At 38.1% G+C, this 26,288-nt stretch overlaps 2 protein-coding genes across 2 annotated transcripts; both read right to left on the minus strand.

Annotated features, from left to right (window-relative positions):
- Positions 1-15,736: 15,736 nt before the first annotated feature.
- On the minus strand, positions 15,737-16,599 carry LOC9311656. Its single transcript, XM_002877208.2, has one exon. The coding sequence runs from the start codon at positions 16,581-16,583 to the stop codon at positions 15,975-15,977; it is 609 nt and encodes a 202-aa protein (XP_002877254.1). The 5' UTR covers positions 16,584-16,599; the 3' UTR covers positions 15,737-15,974.
- Positions 16,600-25,468: 8,869 nt separating this feature from the next.
- On the minus strand, positions 25,469-25,967 carry LOC110228139. The gene is given in 1 exon segment (XM_021024411.1): positions 25,469-25,967. A coding segment is annotated over 1 exon segment (258 nt). The 5' UTR covers positions 25,727-25,967.
- Positions 25,968-26,288: the final 321 nt, after the last annotated feature.

Here is a 26,288-nt window from a genome sequence, read left to right on the forward strand (position 1 = left end):
ATGAGAATGCATTTAAAATCCCTAAGTGAGAGAATTAAATTCATTTTAAGTTCAAATTCATAGAGTTGGAATCCACAAAATTATGCATTTTGAAGTTCAGACATGATTTTTCAAGAAATGATTTTTTTTTTGTGCATCTTAAAACAATTTCTTAGGAAATTCTCTCTCTCTCTTTTTTTTTTTTTTTAGATAACTTAACTATATACAATGCATGACTCAAGAAACTAAAATCAAAACAAAACACATCATTATATACAATGTCTATACTATGTCTCTCCCCCAAACTTATTTCACACGACGGTGTGAGAACAAATTCGAGAAAAAGTCTAAAAACACACACACACACACACACACAAAAGAAAAAGAAAAACTTAATGGTATGTACAAAGAAAAGATAGGACCATACCGTGGCCCTAGTCACGAAATTTAGTGTGTGGAGTGAAAGGAGAAGCTTTGATGGTCCTTGGAAGGTCCTTGAATTCAAGTGTGAGGACCTCTTTCATCAAATCTTCAACACCCTTTGAGCCTTTGTCTTTAAATTTCGGTGTGAGTATCGCTTTAACCGTTGCAAAAGGGTTGGACCGACCTTTGAATTTTACTTTATACTCAATCGTTCCCTCCACATATCTCCAAGGTGTTAAGGTCATTGATGAGGTAGTCATTGGCTCATTGAAAAGGGTGGGATGGTGGGTTTCTTTCATTTTCTTCTTGTTCTTCTCAAGAAGCTTCTTAGTTTTACCAAATTCCTCCTCTTTACCTCTTTCTTCATGCTCATCAAACAAGGAGTGTAGACATTCACCATTCAAGATTTCCTCATCAAAATAGAGAGTCTCTTTATCCTTCACATTCACAACTTTGAACTCTTCATGGTGATGTTTCAAATTTGTAAGCTCGTCCTTACTTTTCATGTCTTCATTAGTGATTGTGCCACAAAACTTTGTAGATGAAGGCTTGATGGGGTAAGAGATTTTGTCATTCACGTGGAGAAGAATAACTCTTTTGTTTGGGAAATCGATGCTTGCTCCCACGGTGTTGAGAAATGGAGTTCCTAAAATAAGAGGAAGCTTGTGAGTTTGCACCATCTCTACAACCATGAAATCCGTTGGGATTATACAATCACCAACTTTGAGCGGGTAGTCTTCAATCAAACCAAGTGGATATTTCAAAGAAGCATCTCCAAACATGATGGAGGAGGAGTGTCGCTTCATATCCTTGACCCCTATACTCTTCAATATCTCAACCGACATCACATTCACGCTTGCTCCCGAATCACATAAGGCATCATCAAGTTGTAAATCACCAAGTGAGCAAGGTATGGTGAATTTACCCGGATTTTCAAGCTTGGGAATCGATTTGGGTCCTGCTTGTGATGCGCTTGGTGAATCAAAGAATCTCATGAGCTCTTCCACTTTCTCTCGGTTGGCTAAAATAGCTTTGATAAACTCTTTTTGTGGAAGAACTTGGGATAAATTGCTCACATTAGGTAAGGGTGCTCCAACTCTACTCATATTGGCTTTGAAATTTGAGAGAACTTTCTTTTGAGCCTTGGTAAGTACTCGTCCGGGAAATGGAAGTGGAGGCTCATAAGGAAGAGGCTTAATATTCGTGGTTTCTTCCTTTTCGACTCGCTTGGTTACCACATCGTTTTCTCTAGTGTTACTCTCGATCTTCTCATTACTACTCGCCAAACTCTCAACATTAGAACCATAGAGAAGTTTAGAAGTTTCCTCAATTGTCTTTTCTTTCTCATCAACATTAATATCATCTTTTACTCCCTTATAGTCTATATTATCAACCTTCTCCAAATCATTGGTGAAGATAGCATTGCAAAATTCTTTAGGATTCGGATCGGGCTTACCCGGTAAGAAACCAATGGGACGCTTTGAAGATGAGGCTTGACCATTGACGGGTTGAAAGGTGTTCAAACTTGTCTTGCATATCCTTCAGTTGAGTAGCAAGCTCCATTTTTTCACGTTTTTGTTCACGTTTTTGTTCCTCCATTTGAGTAACAAGTCTCTGTAATAGAGCACTTGTATCTGCTTCTTGAATCGGAGGTTTTGATGAACTACCTTGGCCTTGGTTTTGGTAGTAGGGTTGAGGTCCGGTTTGAAAATTTCCTTGGTTGAATTGTTGCCTTGGTTGAAAATTCCCTCGTTGGTTGAATTGAGGTCTAGGCTGAAAATTCCCTTGTTGGTTGAAAACTTGTCCTTGAGGTTTCATTGCTGGATAATTTTGATCTTGCGGGTTCTCGACGTTATTGTTTCGATATGAGAGGTTCGTGTGGTTTCTAAAGTTCGGGTTGTAGCCTCCTTGGTATCCTTTTCCAGCGACATAGTTTACCTCTTCTTGCCCTTCGAGAAAAACCTCTTCACCCATCATTTGTTGACCATATGAATCTCCAATGTAATTCAGAGGTTTTTGAGTAGCTTGTAAGACCTTGTCCATCTTCTCATCCAAGGCTTTAATCTCTCGACTTCTTTGATCTTCCTTATCACCACTTCCTCGAGAAACTCTATCATAGTCCTCACCGTAGTTTCCATCGCTTTGCGCTAGGTTCTCTACGAGTTTGAACCCTTCGTCGATATTCTTACCCAGGAAGTTCCCATTGCTAGCGGTATCTAGCAGCATCCTTATCTTCGGTACGACTCCTCTGTACAGCGTGCTCAACAATGATTCCTCAGAGAATCCGTGGTGAGGGCATTTGTTCGTGTAGCTATATTGAATCGTTCCCATGCTTCACTGAAACTCTCGTTTCCCCTTTGAGAAAAGCTCGATATATAGTTTCTGAGCTTAGCTGTTCTTGATGTCGAGAAGAATTTTTCCAAGAATTTCTTCTTACATTCCGCCCAAGTAGTGATTGAATTAGGCGGTAGACTCTTCTCCCATTGTTTCGCTTTATCCCCAAGAGAAAAAGGAAACAATCTTGGCTTAAATGCATCCTCAGAGACGCCATTTATCTTGCTCAGATCACATATATCGTTGAAGTTGTCAAGATGATCTAGAGGGTCCTCAACGGGCAGTCCGTGAAACTTGTTCCCTTGAACCATATTAATGATGCTCATCTTGATCTCAAAGTTATTGTTCTCCACTGTTGGAGCGTGAATACCACTTCGGTTCCCATGTGCTTGGGGTGCATCATATGCCCCTATTAGTCTTGCTTTTCGAGCAGCATGAAGTGGTGGATTAGCAGTGGGAAGATCCGCTCCTTGAATTTCTTCTTCCATTTCTGGGTTGTTGTCACCCATGATTAACCCTGTTGTTCTTGCAAGTCTTTCTCTTTCTCGCCTAGCTCGCTCTAGTCTTTTTATCTCAGGTATTATTGCCACCAGATTTTCTTGTCCTTGGCTTCTCAGGTTCATGCACCTTCAAGAAAGAGAAAAATACCGAACACGATTATATATATATATATATATATATATATATATATATATTTACGAAAATTAAAATTTAGACTCGGTAGAATCCAAATCCTAATGGCTATTGCTATGCCTCCCCGGCAACGGCGCAAAATTGAACGTGCAGAATTGTGGTTTCCGACCACAATTAATATTTTATCGAACCACAGGGAGCAATGAACCAACACACTAGGAATACACAGGTTCGCTTAATCTAAGCAAAATAGATAGCTTTTGGTTTCCTAAAATATGACTAACAAATAGATTCAAACTAAACCAAAAAAATCAAAGTAAAACAAGATCAAACACAAAAGACTAACAATTTAATCGAAAAGAAAACGAAAGAACTAACATAAAAGAAAACTAAAAGAAAGAAGTATGGATCGTTGGTAAGGTAATTGACAAGGGTGAATGACGGTTTAAACAACGACGAATTAAACGAACAATCAATGTTTAATCCTATGACATGAGTTCCTTAACTAGACAAGTTCACTTCCGTGATACTAATCCTTTTACAAATCATTTAATAAGCTAAATCTTCCGATTGCAACCAAATGATTCATAAACATTAAACACAAGCTCACACATGTTATCGATTCCATCTTACGACTACAACTTCCGTTGGCCCAGATTAAAAATCGCATGCATAGAAGTTTCAGATTAATTAATTCAAAACATCTTCCGAGAATGAAATAATCTAAAATCTAGAAACCTCTTTTCCAAGTTCATTTCTAGCATTAAAATCATTCTATACATGAAGATAAACATAAATCATCAATCAAACATCATGATCAATCATCAAATCACCCTAAATCTACCAAACCAACAATCCAAAAGTCAACTACTCACACATACTCAAAACGCAAAAGTAAACCGTACAAAAGATAGATAATGAAGACATGATCAAGATTTTATAAAAAGATTCAACAAAACATAAGTAACAAAGATTTAGATGATGAAATAAGTTTACAAAACATGAAGAACAAAACAAGAACAAGAGAGAGAGTTTAGAGAGTTGTAAAAGTCTAGATCTCTTTATTTTACACTAAAATGAGTATTTATAGTGGAAAACTGTCGGTTGCAGCTCTGATCAGTTGACCTGATAGGTTGCAAACCGATCGGAGGCTTCTTTAGTACGTTCTTCGCGTTTTGCCGCTCGGTTGTTCCGATCGGTTGCAAACCGATCGGATTGTAACTTTTGCTACGCAACTCCGTTTCAGACAAACTCACCACCGTTAGAAAGCTAATTCAATTTCCTAAAACTTTTATGAAGGGCTCCAAAGCTAAATAACAGGGGAGAGTCTTCATATGACGTGATCTTTCAAGAACTTCATTTGGAGCCATCATCTAGATCGAGTGTAGACCGATCTGTTTGTAACTTTTGATACGCTACTCCGTTTGATACTAAATCACCACCATTAGAAAGCTGATTCAATTATCTATAACTTTCATGAAGGGCTCGAAGCTAAATCACAAGGTATAGGCTTCGTATGATGTGGTCTTTTTACTCCTTTTTGGCTCTGCTTCCTTCGCTTCAACCTCGTGTTCCTCCGCAACTCCAAGCGTCATGAAATATACACACAGACCACAGAAGAATGTGCAATATACAATCGAGAACTCCTAAAGTACTATAAAACTCAATATAACACACAATGACACAAAAACACTTATTAATCGAAGAATATATACATGAAACATGAAGATAACATGGGACAAACCATGATGATATACATGTATATCACAACTCCAACTCACAGAGGATCTGTTGAAGCTTCCCACATTTTCATCCAAGCTCAAATTATTGATACGAGATCCTGTATCAGGTACAACCGTCAAGGTGTCCAAACCCGAGTCCAGTCTTAAAGAGTTTCTAATGAGGTTTTTGGTGCTTTTCCTTTTAGGTTTAGGTTGTTTTTGGTGCATTTTTGCTTTTTTCTCGTGGCATGGTATAAGGGTTGATCGGACTCTTTACCTAAATCACTTTCCCTCGTTCTAGCTTTTGCAACAGCAAACGAAAGAAATTACACGCCCAAAATTCTTTCAATTATCAAAGACCTTAAAGTTGGCGGCTTTTTCAACTCTTTACTTGCCATATCTCATTTTAAGGATTGCTTGATACGTTACATACTTACATAAGATGGAATTTATAAATTTGCATGTTTGAAAAACAGGGCTTTCGATTATTTGTGTTGCTTTGCTTTATTCTTGGGTTTGGCATCCTCTTCGTTTTCTGTGATAGGTATGTGTTTGATCATTGAGCCATAAAAGTTGATGTGAATTTCTGATATCATAGGAACAGTGCTGGATTCAGCTAATAATAGATCTTAGTACGTATGATGATATTAGGAACATAAATGACTGAGGCACAGTTCCACCGCGTAGGCTTTAACATTTCTGATGGTTATGTAAGAATGCAAAATAAATAAATGCATCTTTGTACTAGCGTATGCATGTAATTAACCACTTATGTTGGATGTATGAGAAAAAAAAAAAAAAAAAAACTTAGATCGACCAGTACTGAAACATTAATTTGAAGTAACCAAATTAAAGCATATTACTCACAGCATTGTAGAAAAACCTAACAGAGTATTGTTACAGCAAATAAATAAATTTTTATAGCCAAGACATATAATATAACTTTGAATATCCGTGAACACAAAATATGGACTCATAAAAAGTTAAAAACACTAACAGCCACTAACATAGTGACTCGATGAACAATCGAAAAAGCGAAAAATTAAGAGTTATTCCATTTTTAAGTTAATTAACCTTCAAAATATGTTTTGACCCATAGAACATGTTTGGCATCCGTCTTCTCTTCCAATTCCATTGCTCTGACATCCGAACCAATCGCTTCTTCAATGGCCGAGTCTTTTCGGTTACATTTTCTTCTAAAAGAATCTTCACACTCTCCACATCTAACCCTTGGAACTCTCTAACCCAATAACAACACACAAGCCAGAACTAGAACCATTATCTGTAACGGAATCATCGCCATAAAAACCCCACATTCTATCCTAACCAAAGCTTAGCCTCAGGGGCGGATCCACGTTGTAATGAGGTAAGGCACGTGCCTTATACTCATTGTTAAATATGATTTAAATGATTGGTTTTGTTAAGATCTCTCAGCTCATTTGGATGGAAGTGCCCCATATAATACCTTAGGAGAATGGTTCGATGCTCCTTTGCTACAATTTTTTTCAGTTTTGTTTTTTTTTTTTTTTCTAAAGATTTTGATATTTTCTTTCTTTGTGCCCTATATAACTTTTTCCCCTGGATCCGCCACTGCTTAGCCTCCCTAGGGTCTAGAGGGGATACTAGCAAAGCAAGACTCTGTTTCTCTCTACTAAACAGTATTAAAACTGCCATCAATGAGGAAACATGAAGCGTTGACGACTCAAAAGATAATTTAGTTTGATTTCCAACTTGTGTTTAAAACAATAATAAGCTAGGATACCAAACACAACTACTATGGATTCTTTGAAAAATATTAATAAGCTAATAACATATACATATAATAAATTTAGAGAAATACCCTAAAATACCACTAAACTAAGTTTTTTTTTTTTTTGTTCCAAAGGCCAAAAGTACTATCACTAGTTTTTTTTTTTTTTTCTCAAACTAAGTGCCATCACTTGTTTTTTTTTCAAAAATACCACTACAATCTAACCACCAACACTAAAAATGATTTTTAAGGGTTTATAATTTAAAAGTTTGGGTTTAGTTTTTAGGGTTTAGGGTTTATTTGTTAGGGGTTAGAGTTTATTTGTCAGGGTTTAGGATTTAGTTTTGAAGGTTTAAAGTTTAGTTTTAGACTTTTATTTTGTCACTTGTGGTATTTTTGGAAAAAAATATCTTCTAATGATATGTTTGTTTTTGAGATAAAAAATAGTGATGTACTTTTAGCACAAAAACTCATTATAGTGGTATTTTCAGAATTTCCCATTATTCTATTCATAAAACTAAATTTTGACATTTGTTAAGTATTTAAATTTCACAATATCTCATAGCACTTACATAAAATGGATTTTTTTCATTTTTTTTTCTATTTATTCATCTTAAATAATGGGAACTAAAGATTTAGAAAATCTAAGAATCAGTTTGATATTTTCCTATATCTTAATATTAGAAAAATAAATTGTAAATGGAAACACAACTAAATTACTTAGAAGTACAAAAATAGTTATTTTGGGAGCTACCTGATATCTTATTAATCAATATATTTAAAAAAATTATAAGAAATACAATCTGTCAATCTTAATTATAATTCAAAATGGTTTTTAAAAGAACAATATATTTTTACTTAAACATGGTAGATCCTAATAAATATACTAGATACATGTACATATCTTTTTATATAGTCTGTATTATCAATTTGAAACGACATAATATAATTGAGAAGAGCTTAAAGATTGGCGACGAAGCAAGAACATAATCTATCGCAGCTTCGATCAATTCTTAGGTAGGTTTTTTTTTTCCCGTTTCTTCTAGGTTTTATTTTGACGAAGTCAGACTTGGATATTAATTAAGTCGATTTCTATGAAGAATCTGAAATTTCTCTCAAATTTGAAGTCTAACTCTTATTGTTAGCGTCTTAGTGATGATGTTAGGTTGCAACACTTTTTCTTAATTAGTAGTTGACTTTGACTTCATAATTCATGTTTTAGGTACTACTAGAGATGGAGTCTGTCTCTATATGTTCAATAGATTGTCTTCCAGATGATTGTCTTATCCAAATCTTGTCCTTACTTCCCACGAAAGAAGCTGCTTCAACCTCTCTTCTCTCCAAGAGGTGGAGGACTCTGTTTACTTTCAGTCCTAATCTAGACTGTAACGATTCCATCTTTTGTCACCCCGAAAAGAGTAAACGGAAGAGCTTCAGGCATTTCGTGTACAATACATTGGCTAATTTGCAAGGCCGTAACTGTATAAAGAAGTTCTCACTAAAATTTAATGAAGCAGAGTGTATGTCTAAATTAAAGAATTTAAGAAAAGGACAAGGCAGTTTTGTTGTTGATCGCTGGATATGTAATGCCCTGGAACACGGTGTCTCTGAGCTTCATCTACGCATACAAAATGAATTGTTGTGGCCGTGTGGTGGATTCCCATCCGAAGTCTTCACCAGCACAACACTGGTTAAGCTGTCATTGGGAACAAGATCTCACATCCTTACTATTCCTTGGGATACATATCTGCCAGCACTAAAGGTTCTCTTCCTTGATTCAATATGGTTTAAGGACGATAAACTATTGAATGTGTTTCTCGTTGCTTGCCCTGCACTTGAGGACTTAACCATACATGAAGAGATGTATAGAAAGGCAGAGGTCATATCAAGCAAAACCATTAAGAGACTCTCAGTTACCTATAACAATAGTGAATATTTCTATGATTCTGGCATTATTTCACTTGACACACCGTGTGATGGACCTCTACTACTCTGATTATGCTTGGCCTCATCAGTCTCTGTTAATCCAACCACTTTTAATCATAAGTGTGGCTTCTCTCTCCTTCATGCATGAAGTCCTTTCTCTCTCCTTCATGCAGCCCCCCTTTTGTAACAGCTAGTTTCTTCTTCTCCTTCTATATATTTGTATCTCTTTGTACTATTCAGATCTAAGTGAAATATACAGATTCTCTCTGTTCACTATTCTCTCTATTCTCTATTCTCTTCCGCTTATACTTTTCTACATGGTATCAGAGCACTAGATCCTTATTTTCTCGCTTTTTTAATCTTCCAATTTCGTTTTCTATTTCTCTGGATATGAAAAACTCAAAACAGATTACCCTTCCTGTTATCCTTAAAGAGGATAATTACTTACTTTGGTCCAGAACTACTAGAACTGTTCTTTGCAGCCGTGGTTTATGGAATCATATTATAAGCACCCAAGAGGTGACTGTTGACATTCAAGAGGAGAGCCAAGATGTGATGGATGACAACCCCTTTGGTGTTTCTGAACCATCCAAATGGTTTCAGGAAGACCAGATGGTTCTTGCTACCCTCCAGTGCTCTCTAGAGCAGTCTATTCTTACTGCCTATTCCTATTGTGAGACAGCCAAGGAGTTGTGGGATACCTTAAAAGGTGTCTATGGAAACGTTTCAAATCTCAGCCGGATCTTTGAAGTGAAGAAGGCGTTGAACACTCTTCATCAGGAAGAAAAGTCTTTCACCCAACATTTAGGAGAGTATCGATCTTTGTGGGCTGAGTTGGGAACTCTTCGTCCTCCAACTGCAGATCTTGCGGTGATTAATGAAAGGCGCATTCAAGATCAAGTTTTTGGGCTTCTTTTAACTCTTAACCCTTCTTTCAATGGTCTTATTCGTCATATCCTTCTATCTGACAAGCTTCCAAACTTGAATGAAGTATGTATGCAGATTCAAAAGGAAGAAGGATCCACGAGTTTGTTTTGTCAAAAGAGTGAGCTTGCCTTCGTTAACAAAGGTGCCTACAAAAAGGGTGATTACAACAAATTCATCTGTGATCATTGCAAAAGAAAAGGGCACACCAAGGATAAATGTTGGGTTCTTCATCCACACCTAAAGCCTGCTAAGATGAATGAATCTAGGAAGGCTTTATCTGCTTCCGCCTCTGAAGATGATGTGGTTAGAAAATCGGATTTGGATGCCCTTATCAAAAGCATTGCATCTCTAAAAGAATCTGGTAATGCTTTACTTACTCTTAAAACTGATAAACCTATTATTGTTGATTATGGTGCTTCCCATCATATGATTAGTGACATTAATCTTATTAATAACATTAAACCTGCTACTGGAAATGTTATCATTGCTAATGGTCATGGTGTCCCTGTTAAAGGAGTAGGAAATCTGAAATTATTTAATAAGGACTCTAAAGCGTTTTATATGCCTGAATTTGCTTCAAATCTTCTCTCTGTCCAAAAGGCTACAAAAGATCTTGATTGCTTGGCTATTTTCAGTCCTAATGATATTTGGTTTCAGGATATTAAGACGGGGATGACTATTGGTGAAGGTTCAACAAAGAATGGTCTCTATGTTATTGAAGATCTCATATTAAGGCTCTTAAGATGTTACTTCCTGAAATGTCTTTTGATCATGAGAAGTGTGAGGCATGTATCTTAGGAAAGCATTGTAAAACTGTGTTTCCAAACTCTTCTACTATCTATGAAAATTGTTTTGATCTCATTCATTCTGATGTGTGGACTGCTCCTTGTGCTACAAGAGACCAATACAAGTATTTTGTTACTTTTATTGATGAAAAATCCAAATACACATGGCTAACTCTTTTACCTTCTAAAGGCCGTGTTTTCGAAGCTTTTTCCAACTTTCACAGCTATATCTCAACTCAGTACAATTCTAAGATCAAAACCTTGAGAACTGATAACGGTGGTGAATACACAAGCAATGAGTTCAAGGCGTTTACCTCTAAGCATGGAATAGTTCATCAAACTACATGTCCGTACACTCCCCAACAAAATGGTGTCGCAGAACGTAAGAATCGCCACCTTATGGAGGTTGCAAGAACTATGATGTTCTATAAATATGTTCCAAAGCACTTCTGGGGTGATGCTGTCATGACTGCTTGCTATCTCATCAACCGTCTTCCAACCAAATGTCTAAAAGACATTTCTCCATATGAGGTACTAAACAAAATTAAACCTACTGTGGATTTTCTAAAAGTTTTTGGTTGTGTTTGCTATGTGCATGTCCCAGATGACAATAGAAACAAGCTTCAACCAAAGAGCATCAAGTGCATATTTATTGGTTACTCCACGACTCAAAAGGGGTACAAATGCTACAATCCTACAAACAAAAGAATGTATGTGTCTCGGGATGTCAAGTTTGATGAGGAAAAAGGCTTCTATGAAGAAAAAGATTGGGACACCTTAAAGGACTTGACAAATTCTGAATCTGATCGTGCTCAATGCCTCAAGTTCCTCTTGGAAAACCTCAACTCCTCCAATAGCAGTAAAAGAAGTAAAAACATCTGGCAGACTTTATCAGACTTGCGGCAGACTTCTGAAAACGTCCAGCAGACTTCATCAGACTTACAGCAGACTTCACCTGACTTGCAGCAGACTTCACCTGACTTGCAGCAGACTTCTGAAAACGTCCAGCAGACTTCACCAGACTTACAACAGACTTTAGAAAACGTCCAGCAGACTTCAGAAATCGTCCTGCAGACTTCTGAAAACTTGCAGCAGACTTCTCAAGATTCAGATACAAACACCACTAACACTGATTCCTCTGATGAAGATTTAGAGACAGCCATTCACGAAGATGATTCTCTTGTGCCTCTTAGAAGAAGTACTAGACAAAAGACTAATCTTGCTATAATGATCAAAAAGCGGTTTTGTTATAACTCTGCCATTGCTCATCCTATTCAAGCTTATTGTTCGTTAACTAACCTTCCTACAGATCATCAGGCTTTTCTTAGCAAAATTGACCAGGAAACTGTGCCAAAGACTTATGAAGAAGCAAAGGACAATGAGGTTTGGATTGTAGCTATTGATGAAGAACATGGAGCCATGAAAATAAACAACACTTGGGATGTGGTGGAACTTCCTAAGGTTAAGAAACCAGTTGGATCCAAATGGATTTTCACAATCAAATATCATAGCAATGGTGAAATCGAAAGGCACAAAGCTAGATTAGTCGCTAAAGGCTTCACTCAAACCTATGGAGAAGACTATAAAGACACGTTTGCTGCTATTGCCAAACTTCATACGGTACACGTTGTCCTTTCTCTTGCCACTAACCTCTCTTGGGATTTATGGGAGATGGATGTTAAGAATGATTTCCTTCAAGGAGAGCTTGAAGAAGAAGTCTATATGTTACCACCTCCGGGCATTGACGTTGAAGATGGCAAAGTCTTAAAATTAAAGAAGGCTATTTATGGTCTAAAACAATCTCCACGTGCTTGGTATCACAAACTAAGTAAAACCCTTCTTGATCATGGTTTTAGAAAGTCAGAACCAGATCATTCGCTATTCACAATTCAGGGGGAAACAGGTATTGTTGTTGTTCTTATCTATGTTGATGATATTATCATCTCCGGTGATGATAAAGAAGGTATTCAAAATACTAAGTCTCTTCTTAAATCTACTTTTGATATTAAAGATTTAGGTGAACTAAAGTACTTTCTTGGCATAGAAGTATGTCGTTCTCCGGAAGGACTATTCTTATCCCAAAGAAAGTACACACTTGATCTTCTTAGTGAAACAGGAAAGCTTGGAGCTAAACCAGCAAAGACTCCTCTTGAAGAAAGATACAAGGATTGCCGTAAGGGGGAACCTGAGGGGGAACCATACGAAAACATTAGACAATACCAAAGAATTGTGGGTAAGCTCATTTATCTCACAATTACTCGTCCTGACTTATGCTTTGCTGTGAACCAGGTCAGTCAACACATGCAAGCACCAACCATTCATCACTGGAATATGGTGGAAAGAATCCTTAAGTACCTAAAGGGAACCCCAGGCAAAGGAATTTGGATGCAGAAGAATGGTCACACCGAGATCGTTGGCTATTGTGATGCAGATTGGGTTGGAGATCGTTCAGACAGGAAATCAACTTCAGGCTATTGTACATTTGTTGGTGGGAACCTTGTCACATGGAAAAGCAAGAAGCAAAAAGTGCTTTCAAGGTCAAGTGCAGAAGCCGAATATAGAGCTATGGCGAATACAACTGATGAACTTATTTGGCTAAAGGCATTACTTTTGGATTTAGGAATCAAGACTCCTCAACCAATCACCATGCATTGTGATAATCAAGCTACAATTCACATTGCCTCCAACTCTGTCTTCCATGAATGCACCAAACATATTGAAGTGGATTGTCATCACATCCGGGAGAAAGTTGAACTTGGAGTTATCATTCCTACTTACACAAGAAGTTCATATCAGCTCGCTGATATCTTCACTAAAGCTGCAAATTCAAAGGTCTGCAACTTCATTCATGGCAAGCTTGGCTTAGTCGATCTTCACCAATCAAGAAGATGATTGTTGCACTCTTTTTCTCTTTACCATGGTTTTTCCCACTGGGTTTTCCTGGTAAGGTTTTTAATGAGGCAACTCCATTCTTGGCAAGCTTGGCTTGATTAACATCTCCCAGCCAACCTTGAGGGGGAATGTTAATCCAACCACTTTTAATCATTAGTGTGGCTTCTCTCTCCTTCATGCATGAAGTCCTTTCTCTCTCCTTCATGCATGAAGTCCTTTCTCTCTCCTTCATGCATGAAGTCCTTTCTCTCTCCTTCATGCAGCCCCCCTTTTGTAACAGCTAGTTTCTTCTTCTCCTTCTATATATTTGTATCTCTTTGTACTATTCAGATCTAAGTGAAATATACAGATTCTCTCTGTTCACTATTCTCTCTATTCTCTATTCTCTTCCGCTTATACTTTTCTACAGTCTCTACATTATAATTTGGATTCACTTGCCAGAGCTACATTGGACCTTGCTTTCGCAAAAAAAACATATGGGCTGGTTTACGGGGATGTGACGCCTCTCACCAGCGGGATACGCAACGTCAAGACCCTGCACTTGACTTCTTCTGCTGTCGAGGCCAGTTTTTCTGTATATGCTCTCATCATCTTTTTTTAGATGTCGACTGCCAAAGAAAAACATTCTTTGTGTGTATATTTCAGGTGATCTCAGTATGCTGCAAAGGTGGAATACCGGTGTTCAACAACCTCCTTGAGTTAGTGTTTTCGAGTAAAAAAAAAGGTTGGAGAGTGCTTCTGCCACTTCTGCTGGAGCGTTCTCCAAAGCTAAAAACTCTGGTTCTCTCGGTATGAAGCAAACCCTGGACAAATCTTACTTTATATATATATGAATGTGGCATCATGACATTAAAGTAGTCTCTCCTCTTGATGCTTCAGGGTCTGCATCGTTACACAAATAGAAGAAATCGGTTTGTGGAGATTCGCATTCCCACAAATAACCAAGTAAAGATGTTGAGTATCAAGCAGTATCAAGGAAGTGCACACGAGCTGAAACACATAAGCCATTTCTTAAATAAAATGGAGTGTCTTGAAGTTGTAAAAGTGTATGTGTCATCTCCAATGGATGACCCAAAAAAGGTGCAACTCACAAAGGATCTGTTGGAGCTTGCCACCGCTTCACCCAAGCTCAAGATATTGAAGGATCTGTTGAAGCTTGCCACGGCTACACCGAAGATCAAGATAATGAAGGATCTGTTGAAGCTTGCCACTGCTACACGCAAGTTCAAGATATTGATACGAGCAGGGCCGGCCCATGGGTAAAGCCCAACAAGCCAATGCTTTAGGCATCAAAGTTTATAAATAATTTTAAGGGCATCAATTTTTGAAGTGTCCAGTAGTATAGTGGTTAAGTAGCTTTTGTGTAACCTTTGTAACCAAGGTTCGAGCCTCTTATTCCCTTTTTGCAAAAACGAATTTTTCTTTTTTTTTCCTAAAAAAATTTAATCGATTTGAATTTCTTAACTTCAGTTACCTTTTATATTATTATTATTTTTATATTAGACTGATTAACATTAAATTATTAACTAAACAATTTAATTTGTTTTTAAAACCTAATTTGCTAAGTGACGACGAAGATCTGGTTGAGAAGCTCGATTATTCAAAATTAATAAATGAATTTGCAAGAAAGAAAGCAACGAGGAATATCTTTCGTGAAGAAAAAAATTGATGCTTCTGTATTTTTCTTTTGGTTTTAACACTTTTCCTTTTTTATTTTTTTCATGTTAACATTAAGTTTTAGAGAATTATGTTGTTTTGTTATATGGAAAAAAAATATGGGGCATCAATTTTTTAATTTGCTTTAGGTATCAAATAATTTTGGGCCGGCACTGGATACGAGATACGGTAGCACATACAACCGTAGAGGTGTCCAAAAAGCCCAGTCTTAAAGAGTTTCTAATTAGGATTTTGGTGCTTGGAATAGGTTGTTTTTGGTGCTTTTTCTTTTTACATTAGGTTTTGTAACAGCAAACGAAAGCGCCCAAAATTCTTTCCATTATCTTGTGGAGAGCTGGAATTTAAATTTGCATGCCTTTTAAAACAGGGCTGATAGTGGTTGTTGATGATGAGAAGTTCAACCTTCATAAGGTATAGCTTTTGATTCTTTTTGTTGCTTTGCTTTGTTTTTGGGTTTGGCATAGCCTTTGTCTTTTCTGATAGGTATGTGTTTGATCGTTGAGCCGTAGAATTTGCTGTGAATCTCTGAGATCATAGGAACAGTGCTGGATTCAGCTAATGGATCGTAGTATGATGATATTAAGATAGTACCTTTCTTATGGTTATGTAAGAATGCAAAATAAATACATACATCTTTGTATTAGTATATGTATGTAATTATCCACTAATGTTGGATGTGTATGACAAAAAAAACACAAGATCGACCAGTACTGAAACATTTAAGTGGATAATTTACAACATTGTTGAGAACCTAACAGAGTTTTGTTACAGCAAATAAATAATTTTCTTAACCAAGACATAAAATATAGCTTTGAACAATAAACACAAACTGTACTCATAAAAACACTAACAGAGTAAGAGCCACCAACATAGTGACTCGATGGAAGAAGCGAAAAATTCAAAAGAATTATTCCACTTTTAAGTTACTTAACCTTCAAAATCTGTTTTGACCCACTGAACATGTTTCGCATTCGTTTTCTCTTCCAATTCCATTTCTTTGACATCCGAACCAGTAGCTTCTTCAACGGTCGAGAATCTTCGGTTACATTTTCTTCTAAAAGAATCTTCACTCTCAACTTCTAACCCTTGGAACTCTCTAACCCAATAACAATGCAACACACAAGCCAGCACTAGAACCATCATCTGTAACGGAATCATCGCCATGAAAACACCACATTCTATCCTAACTAAAGCTTTAGCCTCTCTTGGGTCTCGAGGCGATATCAGCAAAGCAAGACTCTGTTTCTCTCTACTAAACAACATTAAAACTGCCATTAGTTGACCCGTCAATGAGGAAACATGAAGGGTGATTCGAACAATGAAACAGGCTCGAGATTGGTGCGAAGAGGCACCACCAAAAGAGGAGATCAGAGATACGAGAGAGACCGCGATGAAGGCTAAACCAAGTGAAGTTGGAGGGTTTCTAAGAAGAATGATTGGTACGAAAGAACAGAGGGAGAGGAGGAGGAGTGTGAAATTCAGACACGATACAAGAATGTTTTGGAACAAACATAACAATCTGTGAAAAGAAGCCATTGATTTTTGTATTTGTGGATTTTGTGAATTGTGTTTTGTTTTTTTTTTCAAGTTTAAATAGGGAAAGGAAGAACTAAGAGCCCGTTGGGGAGAAGATGTAACGGCTATGATGAGGTTTTAACGGTTATATTGACATAACGGACTTCACAAAAATATCCATTTTTGACCTTTTGCCTCATGAAAATGACGGTGTATATATTTGAAATATTGATATTTTATCATTATTATTTTCATAAATGCCTGAAACTATAAATAGCTTTTATTTTGTTTGTCAAAGACTTGAAACTAAATTTCTACTTGAACAGAAATTTGAAAAACAATAGTTTTAATATATATTTCATGTTATTGATAATAGATTTTTTCACTCAATTAAACCTAAAACACTATCGTGTCGTTGTAGTATTTTAGGGTGTCAATCCAATCTAGTGTGATGCAAACAGATGAGATGTGATCAGAATTTGCTAAGTCAAGCCAAGCAGAGAGTTGTTGTTTTCTAACAATCCTAATGCGAAATAACAGAAATGAAATGAAACTGAAATGCAAACTAGCAATAGCAGGCAGTTGAATAACAAAGCAGGTAAGATAGCAGGCAATCAAATGGATGAGAGATTCCTAAGGACAGGGTAATCGAATAGCGTGGTCTCCTTAATCTATTTAGACGGTTGACAAAACTTCACAGAAGCTATCCCTTGACAACAAGTTCAAAAGCAAATCAATTCACCACCGTGATAGAAATTCTCAAGCAGAGCTAGACACAGACCTAATCACCATTAGCGATCTCTAACTAAGCAGGCAATATCGAATCAACTTGTTAAAGCCAATACCCGCTCTAAACGGCCAATACCTTGGGATAGAGACGAGTATCTCTGGAATTAGTGGATCAGACATTCCATCAAACACCTTTTGGGTGCGGGAATGTCTGGATTCATTTTCCAGTTGATCAGAAAGGAACAAGCAATAAGCGCAACTAATCCAGAAGGGATTCAAACAATCTAAACTCAACCATCTAAAGCGACTAAGGCAACCACGACTACTCTATCCCATCCTCAGAAATACAATTCACTACTCAGACATAATCAAAAACAATAGCAATGAAACGATTGAAAACATGATAACAAGAAATGATAAAGACTGAAACAAAAACTGAATTATAAAATACTTGAAAGCAAATACAAAGTCGCAGGAAGAACACACTGCGGCTACCAAAACGAGTCTAGGTAAAAACTGAAAATAAAGACTGGATGCCCTAGGGAAAACCCTTAGAGGCTGCTTATATAAGCGAAAAAAAGTGAAATAAGGAAAGTTCGGGATAGTGGTCTTCAAAACGAGACTTTGCGATCAAACATCTGATGGGCTGAAATGGGCTTCCCTGTGATCGAGTGAAACTGATCAAACTGGGCTTCGGGAACTCCGTCTTGCGATCGAGTGGTCTTTAGTGAAGACGAGATGGAATGGTCCAGCGACCTTGCGATCGAGTGGTGCGATCGAGTAGATGACGTGAGGTGGTGATCGAGTGGTGTAGAGTGGGTGATCCCTCAGGGCTTGCGATCGAGTGATATGTCCTTCATGACAGCTTCTGCTCGATCTTGCGATCGAGTGGTTTCTTCTGAAATTGCTCCGGGGTTGTGATCGAGTGGTTTTGCCCTTCATGACAGTTTCTGGGGTTGCGATCGAGTGCTTTGCTCTGTCAGGGCTCCGAGGTTGCGATCGAGTGCTTTGGCTGAGGGAGTGATTGAGCGTTCTGAATTTATGTTCTGTTTCTCCTCTGTTTGAACTCCAAAAGCATCCAAAGTACCTGAAAACAACCAAATATGCGATGCACATGCAATCCTAATGCAAAAACGTCCTAAGTATGCAAAACACACTAAAAGGACTACTAATGAGATGAAATGTGATTGAAACAATGACAAAGTGATGAAGAATGAATGCTTAAATCATGCAAATTATAGACATATCAACTCCCCCAAACTTAGTCTTTGCTTGCCCTCAAGCAAACAAGAAAACATAAGCGGGAGGAGAGGTTTGAAGTTGGGGACTCAGAACCAAAACATGTGATGAAGTAATTAAGCTCAATGTCCAAGTTAATAGTTCTAAGATGCGAGGTGAACGACTTCTACTTAAAAACTTTAGCCATGCTCTGTCAAGATCCAACTCACACTCAATTGCATAATGCGTCAAAATCAACCAATCCCTTTAACATTCATTAAGTTCAAAATCATGAATCAAGCTGTGCAACGTTAGTGAACTCGTTTGGCTAAGGACAGGTTATGAGACAAAGATGGTCCCTTTAAGGTGGTTCAGATTTTAATAACAGGGGACTCTCAATAAGAATAAACTGAGCTTTAGAAGAATGCTAAAGGTAAGTGCCAACCTATGCATACAAGAATAGCATCCCATCTACCCAATGACATAAACTGTGAATAACAAGTAGATGGTCCTATTTCTAAACCCATTGATGATCTTAAGTCTACCCTTTTGCGCTAAAGGCATATTTCGATATTTTTCTTGGATCAATCTGTCTTTTCTTTTCTTTGGCTCTTGTTCTTAAGGAGAAACTTTCTTATACTCTATGAGTCTAGTCTAGTGAATTGGTTTTTCTTAAACTCTTATGGCTCTTATAATCTTTTCTGTTTTTGTTGCCATCTTTTTTTTTTTTTTAGAGCATAACTTAACAATTCTTTACTTCCCAAATATTCACTAGACCTGAGTATGATTTTCAGCTTCCTTCTCCTAAAGACTTTAACCCGTTTTTTTTTTTCTTTTTCTTTTCACACTCAATCTCAATCCCAAATAAGTTCCCACCTAGTCCTACCAAGTCCGAAAACGCGGATTGGAACTATATGAGATACTACTCTTGTCGGCTCAAACCTAACACGTTCTACCAAGCTCAATCCTGAAATAGGCCTCACATGCTCTCACAAATAACATGGCTTGAAAGAAGGGTTGGTTAAGGGTGGGGAAACTACTCCAATAACAGAAGCAGCTACTTGGATTAACAAGAGTGGTGAATAAGTGAAAGAAAATCCAAGTATGTATTCTATCCACGAGTTCAAAACCGATGCAAACATGATAATTATAAGTCAGATTCAAGTTCAAATTGACAGGGAAAGGTTTCATGACATGCTATCGAGTGGTTTCTATAGAACATGGTGCGTTTTTACTTCAAAGTCATTCAAATGCATCAGACAACTAGTAACGAGGGCATTGAGTTTATTCAGTAAATCAACATGCTTACAAGGTTATTTCCTCATTATCCCCTATGCATATGCAATAATCCTAAATGAAACACTCTAGACTCGATCCTAAATGCAATGCAGCTACATGAGCACTCTGTTTTTGTGGAATACATTTTCAGAAATTTTCAAATTTTTTTTGTTTTTTTCTATGTTTTAGATGATATGCAGACTCAAATGATATTCACAAAAAACAAGTCAAATACGTCTTGAACCCTCCCCCAAACTTAAATTACACAGTCCCTTGTGTAATAAAAATTTGTGAAAGAATTCAAGATAAACATAGGAAACAAAAACAAAAGCGGTATTTACAATTGTGTTTTGGTGTGTTACATCAGGAAAATTGCCTAGAGATGTAGTCATCCATCTCCGCTTGAGTGTAATTCGTAGGCATGACAGGTCCTAACTGCGCTTCTGCCATCTCCTCATCATCGTGCTCAATTGCAACCCCAGCAGGTTGTGGAGCACGGCGTTCATGCGATCTCGTGATCGAGTATGTTCAATAAAAATTTCGAACTGTAGCCTTCCCCTAAACCAAAGCACTCGATCGCAAGGCATCAATGATACCCCGACGTTGCGATCGAGTGTGTTCACCATATTTCTCCTGTTACTGCTCTTGACAATTGCGCCTCTTGAGAACTAAAAAACACTACCAACACAAATCAAAAACAACAAGAAAATAAAAACTATATACAAGGATAGTCATGGGACTTCCTCCCAAGTGAGCTTGTTTTAAGTCTCTAGCTTGACTCCTCACACTTATTAGGCCTAGGGAGGTTTGTGGAGATGAAATGAGGCCTCCTCTTCTTCCTCAGTAGATGGATCATCAAACTCAGCATGCTCTCTTGACAAGTCTGCAACAGAGTACTCAATGGCCGTTTCTTTAAAGTAAGCTTCTTTCTGATCATCCGGATAGTCTTCTTCTATAGACCAGTCCAATGTGAATTCACATCCTTCTTTGCTAAGCTGAGTAGTTGCTCCATCATTTGGGACGTCTTTGATGTTGAGTGGCACTTGGTTGGCTTTTCCATGGAGCTCTTTGATTTGATCCTTCAGCTCTTTCACAATGTCTGCTAACTCCCTTATGGCTTTGTCCTGCCATTTGGACCTCTCTTTGAGTTCCAACCAATCATTTGATGCCAGAGTGCTTGCTTTAAGCTGTTGCTCGAGCTGTTCAGTCGAGCATGAGCTCTCAGGGCCAGTTGGAGGCTTCTTCGAGTTGTTGGTGGAATCAGTTGGTCGAGCATGTGTTGAACTTACTTCATTAGCTCTCATAACCTTTGTTTCAGACCCCATCAATCCCTTGTGTAAGTCTAAGGACTTCTCAGAACTCAAAGTCTCACTAGGGAGATACCCAGCTTTACCACTCTTGGTCAAAACAGTTTTTAAGTAATTTTCTTCAGCAAGTTCCTCTAGCAGTTCATCAGCTAGCCGATCCATTTCCTCAACTAAGAAGGTCTGTCCTTCTATTGTCGGCTTTTGCATATCATCATTGATGTCAAACTTCATTTTTAAATCCTTCCCCATATTAAGATCAATCTTCCCTTTCTTAACATCTATGATTGCTCCAGCTGTAGCCAAGAAGGGCCTTCCTAAGATCAAGGGATCTTTTGGTTCTTCATCCATGTCCAACACTACGAAGTCTGTATGCACCTCCAGATTTCCAATCTTGATAGGCAAATCTTCTAATAACCCATGAGGTAGTCTAACAGACCTATCAGCCAAGATCAAGGAGATGTTGCAGTATTTATACTTGTTAAAACCCAACCTCTTAGCTACTGAGAGTGGCATGAGACTTACTGATGCTCCTAGGTCACAAAGGCATTTATTGAAAGTCAATGGACCTAGGGAGCATGGTAGAGTAAATGAACCAGGGTCTCCTAGCTTTTCTGGGACAACCTTCTTCTGTATGATGGCACTGCACTCATGGCTCACAACTGTTGTTCTCTGAACCTCTTGAATTCTCTCCCTGATCAATTCTTTCAGAAACTTTTGGGAATCCGGAATAAGCGCGAGAGCATCAACAAGAGGTATCCTGGCTTCAACGTTTTTAATGTTCTCTGCAAACATAGCTCTGTACTTATCTGCCAACGTTTTCTTTTATCTACCAGGAAATGGAAGTGGGGGCTTGTAAGGAGGAGGAACAAAAACCTTCTCCTTGTTCTTAGCAGTAACTGGTTTTAGAACAGCAGGTGATGTTACTGGAATTGGTGATCGAGTAACATGGTCGAGTGGAGGGTCGAGTACTTCTGTTGGCTTGTCAGCTTGATCTTCATTGAGATTGAAATCCTCCCCAGCTTGGTCGGCACTGTCCTCAGTGGCTGGCTTAGGTTTCTCTCTGGTTGGAAGTTCTTTACCACTGCGCAAGGTGATAGCATGAACATTAGCATACTCCTTTGGATTCTGAATTGCTTTGCCTGGAAGTTGACCTATAGGTTTTGGAGCAGAAGTGGATGCAGATTGTCCTTCCAAGTATCGGACTTTGGAATTTAGTGCCTCAACTTTGACATTTAAGTCATTGTAGCTACAGTCCAGCTTATTGTGTAATTCAGATATCTTCTTAGCAATCTCCATGGAGCCAGATGCTTGTCCTTGGAGAAGCTGTTGTAGCATTTGCTTCATGTCAGAATCAGGAGCAGCAGAACCTTGGTGTTGCTGAGGTGCAAACTCAGGTGGTGGTTGCTGCTGGTAGTTCCCCTGAAATTGTTGCTTGGGAGCAAAACCTTGGTTGTAGGGAACAAAAGGTTTATTCTGACCCTGCTGTTGTTGTGGAGGGTACACTTGATCATGTGGATTGGCAACGTTGGTGCTACGGTAAGAAAGGTTGGGGTTGTTAGTCTTGAAGTTGTTATACCCTTTGTAGCCACCTTGATTGTTGATGTAGCTGACCTCTTCTAACTGGTTCCCCTCCCCATCTTGAACTTGATACTGCTCATCATCAAGTAGAAAGTGCACATGCTTCTGCTGGCTAAGGAGAAGCTTATCCAGTTTCTCATTAAGAGCTTTCATCTCTTTACTATGCTTTGCATCCGAATCTCCAATACCTCTGTTGGAGCGATCAAAATCCTCGTTATAATTACCATCGGATTGAGCTAAGTTCTCAATTAATTCCCAGCCTTCTTCAACATCCTTATTCAAGAAATTCCCATTAGAAGCAGTGTCCAGCAACATTCTGATCTTGGGCAAAACTCCCCTGTAGAGTGTGCTTAGTAGAGAAGCCTTCTTGAAACCATGGTGTGGACACTGTATAGTGTAGCCTTTGAATCTCTCCCAGGCCTCACAAATGGATTCAGACTGATTTTGGGTGAAACCGGAGATTTCATTCCTAAGCCTTGCAGTTCTTGAGTTGGAGAAGAATTTAGCTAAGAAAGCTTTTTTGCAGTCATCCCAGGTCGTGATTGAACCCCGGGGTAGCGTCTTTTCCCACAGATGGGCTTTGTCTCCAAGTGAGAATGGAAACAAGCGAAGCTTGAAACCATCTTCACTTACTCCATTGATTTTAGTAAGGCCACAGAGCCTTTCAAACTCGTCAAGATGATCAAGCGGATCCTCCATTGGCAAGTCGTGAAACTTGTTCCCCTGAACCATTGCAATGAGACCGCTCTTGATCTCAAAGTTGTTGTTCTGGACTGGTGGAGGAACAATTCCATGACGCTGGTTGTGATTGTGTGGGAAGTCACCAGCACCAATGTTGTTGGGTTGGTCTTGGTCATCTACAATATCAGCCATTGTGTCTGTTGCTGTTTGTTCTCTTAGTTGGCGAGCGATACGGTCAATGTTATCGTTGAAAAGGAGATTCTGATTTCCTCTTGACCGTGTATGCATATAACAGGTAAAAACAAGGCTTTAGCAGACCAATCAAAGATGAGTCTGTAAAGCTGGTTGCTGTGAGTACCTTAAACACAGACAGAAAAACACAATGTCAGTATCTTGTGTAACAAAAACGAACTTGATCTTAACGATTCTAATGATCTCAAATATAGCAAACAAACACTAAACTGGCAACGGCGCCAAATTGATAATAGATTTTTTCACTCAATTAAACCTAAAACACTATCGTGTCGTTGTAGTATTTTAGGGTGTCAATCCAATCTAGTGTGATGCAAACAGATGAGATGTGATCAGAATTTGCTAAGTCAAGCCAAGCAGAGAGTTGTTGTTTTCTAACAATCCTAATGCGAAATAACAGAAATGAAATGAAACTGAAATGCAAACTAGCAATAGCAGGCAGTTGAATAACAAAGCAGGTAAGATAGCAGGCAATCAAATGGATGAGAGATTCCTAAGGACAGGGTAATCGAATAGCATGGTCTCCTTAATCTATTTAGACGGTTGACATAACTTCACAGATGCTATCCCTTGACAACAAGTTCAAAAGCAAATCAATTCACCACCGTGATAGAAATTCTCAAGCAGAGCTAGACACAGACCTAATCACCATTAGCGATCTCTAACTAAGCAGGCAATACCGAATCAACTTGTTAAAGCCAATACCCGCTCTAAACGGCCAATACCTTGGGATAGAGACGAGTATCTCTGGAATTAGTGGATCAGACATTCCATCAAACACCTTTTGGGTGCGGGAATGTCTGGATTCATTTTCCAGTTGATCAGAAAGGAACAAGCAATAAGCGCAACTAATCCAGAAGGGATTCAAACAATCTAAACTCAACCATCTAAAGCGACTAAGGCAACCACGACTACTCTATCCCATCCTCAGAAATACAATTCACTACTCAGACATAATCAAAAACAATAGCAATGAAACGATTGAAAACATGATAACAAGAAATGATAAAGACTGAAACAAAAACTGAATTATAAAATACTTGAAAGCAAATACAAAGTCGCAGGAAGAACACACTGCGGCTACCAAAACGAGTCTAGGTAAAAACTGAAAATAAAGACTGGATGCCCTAGGGAAAACCCTTAGAGGCTGCTTATATAAGCGAAAAAAAGTTAAATAAGGAAAGTTCGGGATAGTGGTCTTCAAAACGAGACTTTGCGATAAAACATCTGATGGGCTGAAATGGGCTTCCCTGTGATCGAGTGAAACTGATCAAACTGGGCTTCGGGAACTCCGTCTTGCGATCGAGTGGTCTGTAGTGAAGACGAGATGGAATGGTCCAGCGACCTTGCGATCGAGTGGTGCGATCGAGTAGATGACGTAAGATGGTGATCGAGTGGTGTAGAGTGGGTGATCCCTCAGGGCTTGCGATCGAGTGATATGTCCTTCATGACAGCTTCTGCTCGATCTTGCGATCGAGTGGTTTCTTATGAAATTGCTCTGGGGTTGTGATCGAGTGGTTTTGCCCTTCATGACAGTTTCTGGGGTTGCGATCGAGTGCTTTGCTCTGTCAGGGCTCCGAGGTTGCGATCGAGTGCTTTGGCTGAGGGAGTGATTGAGCGTTCTGAATTTCTGTTCTGTTTCTCCTCTGTTTGAACTCCAAAAGCATCCAAAGTACCTGAAAACAACCAAATATGCGATGTACATGCAATCCTAATGCAAAAACGTCGTAAGTATGCAAAACACACTAAAACGACTACTAATGAGATGAAATGTGATTGAAACAATGACAAAGTGATGAAGAATGAATGCTTAAATCATGCAAATTATAGACATATCAGTTATCCATAAAATACTCTTTTATGTTACTTGTATTTTTTAGCATTTAAAATAGATTTCCATTTTTCCCAATTGTAATATTTTATTAAACATAACCAGACCATACATGGACTACCAAAAACTCCCACGAAAAGTTTAGAGAAATATTTGAGGTACAATAAAAGTCTATCAGATTATTGTCTACTGTAGAAGAAATTTTGTGTGGATTCCACCAAAACCCACGTGTCAACAACTGAATACAAACACGACACATGCTCGATGAGTAATTTTACGAAATCCAACATCAATTTCTGCCGTTGAAAAGATCATTATCGAAATACAATCGATCGTTGATTCCTTTGTTTGTCATTATTGCTAAGCCAATCGGAATATAATATGCATCGAAAGATTCTTCTTTCCTTCAAACCAAAACACAATCTCTGTAATGATTTCTGCAAAAACCGAGATCTCAAACGAAACAAGCTGGAGAAATCCATCACTAAGTGACACAACACCTAAAAGGCTAAAACAACATTACCAAGTACCAACCCAGATCCAATGATTTTATTAAAAAAAAAACAACGGAATCCGGAAATAGGATGACTATGAAGGTAAAGTAATTTTCACTAAATCCAGGAGCCCAATGTGGAGTCTCTAACATCCCAAAATGTTTTTTTTTTTTTGGTAATTCACATCCCAAAATGTTTCATGACTATATATTATAATTTCACTAATAAGGTAACTACTAAATTTTTTTCCAACAAGTTAAGTACTAATTGTTAGTTTTGTTTTAGTCAAAATATTTCAAAAACTAATATTCTTGACTTAAGAAAACTTTAATTTGAAATATGATTTATTTTAATTCTA

This window comes from Arabidopsis lyrata (genome assembly GCF_000004255.2).
Source record: "Arabidopsis lyrata subsp. lyrata unplaced genomic scaffold ARALYscaffold_5, whole genome shotgun sequence".
Taxonomy (NCBI): domain Eukaryota; kingdom Viridiplantae; phylum Streptophyta; class Magnoliopsida; order Brassicales; family Brassicaceae; genus Arabidopsis; species Arabidopsis lyrata.

Bases quoted from the DNA above. Each gene is read 5' to 3' on its own strand.
- LOC9311656 (XM_002877208.2), bottom strand. From the start codon at position 16,583: ATGGCTTCTTTTCACAGATTGTTATGTTTGTTCCAAAACATTCTTGTA.